Source organism: Lates calcarifer, linkage group LG2 (genome assembly GCF_001640805.2).
Source record: "Lates calcarifer isolate ASB-BC8 linkage group LG2, TLL_Latcal_v3, whole genome shotgun sequence".
NCBI classification, from domain to species: domain Eukaryota; kingdom Metazoa; phylum Chordata; class Actinopteri; family Centropomidae; genus Lates; species Lates calcarifer.
Window position 1 is genome coordinate 2,568,655 of NC_066834.1, and position 8,888 is coordinate 2,577,542.

An 8,888-nucleotide genomic window follows, 5' to 3' on the forward strand; every position below is an offset into this window, starting at 1 on the left:
TAATAGAACACAACTTTATTGAAACAGTCTCAACCAATAACATCAGCGTACAAAGAGGTGATGGCGCAAGAGGTGACTGGGGTTACAAAAAAAACATTAAATGCCTTTATGAAAATAACAGGATCAAAAGGAAAAGGTGGCTGACAGCACAGGGCAGAAGAAACTCATTCTCATGGAATTAGATTGACAGTGGCAGGGTATTTTTTGCATTTATTTTGTACAAAAAATAAATTAATGAAATCTTTCAAGTTTACAGGAATATCTATTTGTTGTTTTACATCACACAGACATGCTGATAATCCTACATGTGGTGAAGTTCAGCATTTTGTGTTAAAACATTAAGAGGATCTAGACAGACCAAAGCAGGCTGACTCTGATAAGTAGGCCAGGAGTTTAAAAAAATAAGATTACCAATGAGAAACAAAACATTGTTAGAAAAGTGAGCTGGGGCGAACACATTCAAAAATCCTGAATGTTCAACGTGGCGCGACTTGACGGTCCTTAGAATCCTTTAGGATCGCATTGCTTGAGCGTTACCTCGAGACAAACTGCGAGGTCCTTGGGCAGCTCCCCGTTTGTAGCCTTGCTGATATCCCTCCTTGAGGAAACAACAAGGATTTACAGTCACTAGCCTTCTTACTGATTTGAAAATGTAAAGACAATGATCTGAATAAGAGATAATAAGATATTGTATGAGCTAGAGCTATTTGGTACATGACAGAGTTAATGATGAAAGGAACCCTTACCCGCTGATAGGTGTTATTAGAATAGTCTCGAGACGTGTTAAATTGGGTTTGACCATAACCACTGCTGGGAGCATTTGAGAAAGGAGGGCGATAGCCATCATATCCCCCTGATGACAAATGAGATTAATTAACAGTGGATTTGTGTAACTGCAACATGTATTGTCGTTAAAATTAATCATGTGGCTGTATCTCTGTGTTTGATGCTTGTACCTCTGAATCCATTAGAGGAGCCCCGGTATCCGTTCATCATCCCACGTGCGTTCCTGGGTCCAGGCCTGGGCACAGCCCTGCTGTTGTAGAAGGACTGGCCTGACTGTCCAAACGCTGCACCTGGAGAGGACTCTTCATGACCTCCTGCTGGGGGCATGACCTGGTCTTGGGGCTGGAACCCACCAACAACTGGACACGAGCAAAGAAGACAGAAGACTTTGTAAGTCTAGTTTTGTGGTGAAGCAAAATAACTGAGTTGCACAAGTTGAAAAAGATTCTGTTTTAGCCTCAGAGATAATGCAACAACTATTTCAACCTTACTGTCACAGACAGAATAAAAAATATATCTTTTAGGGTGTCAAGGTTCTACACACAACATAAAAAGCACACAACCTTAAAATAGGTATTATTTTTTTCCTCTTAATACTGTCGGTCGAATGTGGAGGTGGTTTCAAACGATTTCAACAGCCTTTCCATGAATGTAAAACTGCTTGGTCTAAATACATACAAACAGCCAAAGCTCTGGGGCTCACCTGACTGTAATGTCTCCTGTGGGATCTCAGGCTGGTCTACAGTACTCTCTGACTGGCTGCTAAACCCCTGTCCGTAGCCACCAGGGAACTGGCTGGGCTGCTTCAGAGGGTCTGCTTGGCCTTCAGTGACTGGAGGTACAGGTGCATTCATATTAAATACCTGCAGAGGGAAAGAAAAGTTTTATGTGTTTCATCACATCACAATCAGTTTCATTTCCAGACAAAGACAGATTTTAAGTTTGGAAAATGAAGGGGCATTCATATTATTGCCTATTTAGACAATGCACCAATAATCAGCCAGTGTTTGCTGCTACTAATAAACCATGTTAGCTTGTATACACAAGTATTGAATCTGAAAGTTTTCAACGGAATGTATTATAAAAGTTACTCGTTCACTGTTTACACTGGACCCAGGGAGAAAGCGTACCGCTTGCACTGACTGGAAGGGTGCTGCGTTGACATTGATGCCTCCAGTGTGGGTGGGTTTGGAGACAGGTGGGAAGGCAGAGGACAGGGAACATGGGGCGGGGGACTGCTCAGACGAAAGAGACATCGGGGCCTGGGGTGGGACAATGAAAGGATTTTGGAAGGTGAGGAAACAAGGATTGTTCAGAGGTCAATGTGAGAGATTGGAGTCTTGATTTTTCACTTTTAAGCCCCCTTCTACCTTATTACCATTTTCAAAAACTCCCTGTAATACACAGTAGATAACATCATGACACGTCAGAGAGAATCACATTTAATCCACGTAGCAGCACTTTTAACATGAGGCCCACATAATACAAGAAACATCCTGCACTGCTCGTTATTAAATAGATGCACCACTCTTTTCTCTTTCAGGAAAATCAAAACAACCAAGTCTCACCAACTGGTTCCTGCTGCGCTTTCACTCTACTTACTTGTGAGGATTCCTGTGGTCCTGACACTACACTTGTTTGAGGAAGTCTGGACTCTGAGTGGGCTGTTTGGAAGAAAATCAAAAAGAGAAGCACTTCAGAGACTACTACTGGCGTATTGTGTATTACACTTTGAGGATGATATCATATCAAAAAACAGTGGCCAGACCCTAATCAGTAGACTGTGAGAGAATCTGTTCAGAATAAACTGGTACTGACTTGAAGGGCAGCCCATCTGCTGCAGGTCAACAGTCTGCACAGGCTTCATCGGCTGGGCAGACACAATGGCTGGGTCCAGAGCCTGGCCGTCAAACTCCAACATGGAGTCCTAGGACGACCAAATAAGAGGAAATATATTGTTGCTCATAGGTATCTCAGTGTGTAAGTAATATATCAAGTGTCCATCTCTGTGCAATCACAGCGCTGAGCTGGATCCTACAGTATATGCTGGGCCCTCTCACCTGCATGAAGTTGTACGTCCCCTGCATCTGGGCCATGAGGTCCTGCACTGCCTGCTTTCTGACCACTGGGTCAGTGGACGGAGGGGGAGTGACATGGTTCACAGTAACCGCTGGTTCAGGAGCCAGCTGGGCAGGGGGCTGGTGCTGGAGAGAATTCACCATCTATTCAACACACAGATACATGTGACAGGCACATCAGAGTATGTTGAAATAATATAAATGTTGAGAAATACACATTAATGACATTAGGGGCTGTTGTGATACAGCAGTGCATACCTGAGCCTCCACTGTCCACTCCTCAACTTGGTCTTTGTCTGTGCTGCTGTATGTAGTTTCTGGAATGAACTGTCTGTTTACAAACTACAGACACAAGACAACATGCTGAAAATGAAATACTAAACAAAAAAACAAACAAAAAAAAAACAAACAAACCGAAAACAGCTGATTTTTATCATGGAGAATTTCTACATAACTCATACAAATCTCACCTCTGTGGTTTCCACTTTAATTGGCTCTGTGTATTTTTCAGTAGCTGTTCCTTCTGCAGAAAAGAAGTGAATGTGAGGACAGCTTTCTTACTGGGTCAAAGAAACATCTTACATACATACAAGCTAATGAGTTTTTCATTACCAGGTTCTGATGGCTGCTCCCCAGCCTTTGACTCAGCCACGACAGTCTGCTCTTCTTGTTCCTCTTCCTGCTCACATGTCCCATTCTGATGAGTCTGTGCTCTGTCAAAGTAACCACTCAGCAGCACCTTGTCCAGAATGTCCTTCAGCGACTTATCTGGATCAAAGACAGTGTGACAAGTCAGAGAACAATAGCATATTCAGGCCCCGTCACATTCTGCACACTTTATTGTAATGTAGATTTAATTTCAAAGGAAAAAAGAAATAATCTACACTCAATAACCCATAATAACAAAGTGAAAACATGTTTTTAGAAAAAAACAACCATCCCAGCAGCACTCCATCAATCAGGTTTTCATGGCTACACGGAAGCCACTTTGAGTAAAAAGTATTTGACAGTCCACTTGGAGTTTGCCAAGGACTAAAAGGACTTGAGGAAAAAGATCTTGTGGTCTACTGAGACAAAATTTGAACACTTTAGGCAGAACTCCAAATGCTATATCTGGTGGACAGGCACTGCTCATCTGACACCATCCCTACGACAGAGTATGATGGTGACAGAATCATGCTATGGGGGAGCTTCTCAGTAGCAGGGACAGGGAGACTGGTCAGACTTAAGAAGGATGAATGCAGCCAAACACAGAGAGGTCCTTAAAGAAAACCTGCTCCAGAGTGCCGACAAAGTACTGAATTAGGGGTCTGAATACGTCTGTAAATGTTTACTTTTAAAAGCTTTACAAATATCTGAAAACAGGTTTTCACTTCATCATCGTGAGTTATCAGGTGCAGAATGATGGGTGACAGAATTGCAATTTTATCCATCTACAATTAAATCTACTACACAAAAAGTATACTGAATTTTTCCAGAAGCAATTATATATATTCATTAGCTGTGTTTGTGTGGTGGGGGATCAAAAATCAACAACACTCACATGTGGTCCCTGCCACAGGCTTGTCTCGGCCCTCAAGCAGTTCCCACAAGTGTAGTGAGGCCTCTTCATATTGGTCAGTCAACCTGCAAGTCACACAACAGGGTAAATATACGATTTGGTAGAAGGCTATTATTCTCGGTTTCAATATCATCAGGTAAAAAAAATCTAACTATTCACAGATCCCATACTGCATGTTTAAACACTAAGAAATATTAGTTAAATGTATGTGGCATTGAAAATCAGAGGCACCCTCACACCTGACATCATAGTTCCTGTCAGGTCCCACCAGTTTATAAAACTCATCAAGTGATGTGAGGTCAGCATCGGTGAGTAAAGGGGAACCACTGGCATCAGGCCGTTTAAGGTCCTGCCTGACGCTGTCGTCTCCCAACTGGTCCAGTAGAAACTGAAGCTCCAAAACTGTCTTCAGCCGCCGTTGTTCCATTTCCTCTCGCTGCAACTGTTCCCGTCTTGCAGACTTTTTCACTGCCTTTTGAACCTGAACACACACAATCAGACATGTGTTGGTGCATTTTGTTTCACAAGGTTTGCCAAACAAATAACAACCTGGATATTGCTGCATGTTATAAGCAGGGTCGTATGAATTCTTGTCAGCCTTTCATACCAATAAAATCTTTAAAATGAGAAATAACAAGGTCTGACCCAAACAACAATACGAACAGCATATAAGACTAACAGTAACTCAGGTCTCACCTCTTGGCCCAACGCCAGGAAGCTCTTCTGCAATTCTCGAGCAAACTCAAGGTTGTTGGTGATCTCTTGGTACTTCGACAGGGCCTCCTACAAGCACATCAAGGACAGAAAATTGACATTTATATATCATTGTAAAAATATTATATATATACTGTAATAGAAATAGGTGCAGTAATAGATAAAAAATGCACTGTCCATATGTTAATACTGATAGGATTCTGATTCAGAAAATAAAAACTAAACAAACGTATTTGTATTATTTGTCATTTATTATAACATAAATATATATGATTATGTTAAACTGCTGTTTGTCTTATCTTACCAGCTGATCTTGATTCAGTCTTTCTCCCTTATTCTTCTTTGCCTGATAGTCATCCAGTTTGGACTGTAAGAATATTGGAAAATGTAAAATACAGAATTTAGACTGAGATAAAATATTAAAGAACAGACAGATAAAAAAAATAATAATAATCACATTCTTGGGTGAGCAGCCTTTAATACCGATGTCATTTTAAATGTATTTCTTCAATGTTCTCCCAGATCAGTAAAAGGAGTAATTATGTCATTTCATTATGATAACATTAATAATTTAGATGACATGCACTACAACCTGCCTAGGGTTAAAACAAATAGAAATATGTAACAATACATTTACAATACAATTTTGACAGAACTAGAGATACCTTTTTCTTTTCCATGTTGCGAACCTTCTTGTCAATCACACCAAGAATCTGCTTCATGGCCTCAGACTGATTTCCGTTTCCCAGGTCTGGAATGGCAGACTGGACAGCATTGTTGCCAACCATAGCTGAAGGCATCTACAGGGAGACAACTTATTATAAGCAGTGACAGACTGAAGTCTTAGAACTTTGTGTGCTCAAATACAGGGAATGAATACAGGCAAATGTACTGAGGCTATAGCAGAAGTCCATCTTTTGTCAGAAGGACATGTGGACATAGACAGCTCCAATGACAAGGCTGATGCTCATTAGGCACTGCAGCATATACACAGCTGATACTTTACAACAACCTGAGTGAGAATGGAGAAAACAATAGCTGAACAAAAGTGCATCACACAAATCTCAGATTTTCTTCCTACAATCATATTGGATGGATAGATTTTGAACAGGGCTCTGATGTGGGCATTATATGCAGAAATATGTGGGTTATTAATATTAGATTGAAAATCTTATTACTTTATGAGCTGTTTGTTGCTGGCATTCAAAATAAAAAAAAAATCAGATTTTCAGATGAACACATTTTTTGTTGGATCTGCTTGGATGTGTGTGTGTGTGTGTGTGTGTGTGTGTGTGTGTATAAAAAGCTTTCTTTACTTCTGAGAAGCTGCTCACAGAAACGAGTTCCTTTTCTACTTTTCTGTGAATATAGTCATCTAACAGTATTTGATTTCTAGGTCGAACGCCAGCTGAGGATTACAGAGGTTACCCAGAATTGTGATATTCACTTTATGTAACGTTACTATCCTCTGAACAGTGCTGACATTACTCTTACTAATTTCATGTCGTCCAGGGTTAACTTTAGGACACTGAAACTCGACTCAAACCAGGCCAGAGGAAGTGATACCGTCACGATCGAGTAAATCAGTCTGTCTTTGATTTGGGCTGAGGAACGAATAAAACCGATTATGGTTACCTTTAGATGTCACCTAATGCTGTATTTAATACTGTTAGTTAGGGTTGGATACATTTAAAGACAATGAACTACATATTAAAGGAAGTTGACACAAGTTAAAATGTCGGCCTTCTATTCAAAGTTAAAAACCTTAGCTCCCATGGAGACACCGGCTAACGCCATAGACAACCGCTAGCAATACATATCTAACTACCTCACATAACGTCAGTTTTAACACTGTAAAATCCCTCCTCTGGCTTTGTTAGCAGTCTGTTTTTTTGTACTAGTGTGGGATTGACGTTAGCTAGCTACATCAAATCAGTTTAGTAAGCGAGGAACACTTGTCCTAATCTCCTCGTCCCATTGTTAGCTTCGAAGCTAGCGTGCTCGTTGGCGTTATGCGGCTAACGGCCCGAATTAACCGGAGGACAGTTAAAACTAAATCAATAAAAACACAGAAAATAATCGTTCTATGATCATATACAAGGCTCCGTCTATCCAGGATGTTTTCAACCGTGAAAAACAAAGAGCACGTCGGGACGCTGCGACAACTCGTTTTAGGCGAGCAAAGATGACTAAAGACGATTTATTAAACGGCTACCGGCTAAACTGCCATTTATTGCTGACGGCGTGAAATGCGTACCTTTATACTCTTTGTCTTCAAAGAGATTTCCCTTCTGTCGGATTTTACGTTAACTGTATGAATGCAGTCCGTATCTTTTGCCTCCAGAGGTATTTTTCTAGAAGGATGCTCAGGCTCACACCGGCCAATGGCTGACTCGCTGCTGCTGGGCTAGCTGTAGCGGCTACAAGGACCCCCCTCTGCTAACCTCAAGACTGCCTGAGAATAAAATCTGTATTTTCAAAAATGAACAGAGGTGTCACCATCCTGCTGTTAGACCAGATGCTGCTACACTTTATTTTTCTTCCCTCTTAATTATTATTTTTTGTTTAAACTGTGCGTGTCAGTATAGTCATTCCAGATGCTGCTGATGTGATGCATGGATTTTAAGAGGGGAGGTGTAGGCTATCTCTAGATTTTTACTAAAACATCTGTACATTTTCTTTATGTCAAAGCATGTCCATTATGTCATTCACTTTTTGTTTACAAATGTTTACACTAATATGATGTGAGACCAACTTTATGTCAGGACTAGGATGGGAGAATTTTAGAAATACGGAAGTCATGCTCCCCTCCCTCAGCACAAAAGTAAATTCATAAAGAATGTTTTATTTATTTGACATTTTACTGAGTGGAAATTCAAGTTAGAAGGAAATAAAGTCCTCTAGTCGTAGTCCCTTGATCCAAACTCTGGGCCAACATAGACCACAGCTGTGGTTAAGTTAAATCTCAGGATGCGATAAATTGATGAAGATGTTGGAAGACATGGAGGAAAATGATCCATATCACCTGTCATAATTCCTTTGTTACTTAAATAGGCTCTATTAGACCTGCTCTACTGACAGGCTCTTGCTTATTGTTCCACGAGCCAGGTCTGAACTTGACAAGACTGCTTTTAATTTTAGTGCACCTGGAACACATTACAGAGCCTCCTCAAAATCAGTATATTCATATCTTTTTCACATTTTAGAAACTTGATCTTAAACCTCCAAACTTCTACTTGCAGCAGTTTTGCTTAATTTCTTCTACATTACTGTATTCTAATTCAATTATCCCAATCTAGCTAACGCTCTTCCCTAATTTGTAAGTTTTAATTGGTTTTATTAATTAATTATGGCATTGCTTTTTCTGTTAGTTCATCTCCTTGCTGTTATTTTCATCTACTTTGTTCATGTCATTTGACTTGAAATCATTGTATCTCAATGATTCAGGTTCAGGAACAGGATGATGATGATATATAGGATGATAAGACTGAAACAAAAAAACAGCACCTAGTAATAGCAAAGACTGAACAGAAGATGGCGCAGGTGTCCCATCTGTTTGAGGGATATCAAACTCAAAATGCTCTGAAAAACCTTCTCCCAGCCAAGTCCTGTAGCGGCTGTCTCAGATTGTCCTCTGATGTGTGTTCGCTGTGATGCTGTTGAAACTTCAAATTGTATCCTGTCTGTCTTCTCAGTAGCTTTCAGTGGGTACGAGGGTACCATGAATCAGCAATCATGTGGACGATGTG

The 8,888-nt window shown here is 40.5% G+C and overlaps 1 protein-coding gene across 1 annotated transcript; it reads right to left on the bottom strand.

Moving 5' to 3' along the window:
* Positions 1-7,581, bottom strand: caprin1a (cell cycle associated protein 1a). Its single transcript, XM_018686264.2, has 17 exons — positions 7,397-7,581; positions 5,805-5,939; positions 5,444-5,506; positions 5,122-5,208; positions 4,665-4,906; positions 4,408-4,490; positions 3,477-3,632; positions 3,335-3,387; positions 3,123-3,206; positions 2,847-3,008; positions 2,605-2,713; positions 2,389-2,450; positions 1,917-2,048; positions 1,490-1,649; positions 957-1,145; positions 747-853; positions 1-598 (listed from the first exon to the last, which is right to left on the bottom strand). The coding sequence occupies exons 2-17, from the start codon at positions 5,937-5,939 to the stop codon at positions 512-514; spliced, it is 1,911 nt and encodes a 636-aa protein (XP_018541780.1). The 5' UTR covers positions 7,397-7,581; the 3' UTR covers positions 1-511.
* Between the last annotated feature and the right edge of the window lie 1,307 nt (positions 7,582-8,888).

Bases quoted from the DNA above. Each gene is read 5' to 3' on its own strand.
- caprin1a (XM_018686264.2), bottom strand. From the start codon at position 5,939: ATGCCTTCAGCTATGGTTGGCAACAATGCTGTCCAGTCTGCCATTCCA. The intron at 4,491-4,664 runs GTGTGAGGGTGC...TGTGACTTGCAG, and splicing joins GACAGGAACTATGATGTCAG to GTTGACTGACCAATATGAAG. The intron at 3,633-4,407 runs GTGAGTGTTGTT...TCTTTGATCCAG, and splicing joins GCCTGTGGCAGGGACCACAT to ATAAGTCGCTGAAGGACATT.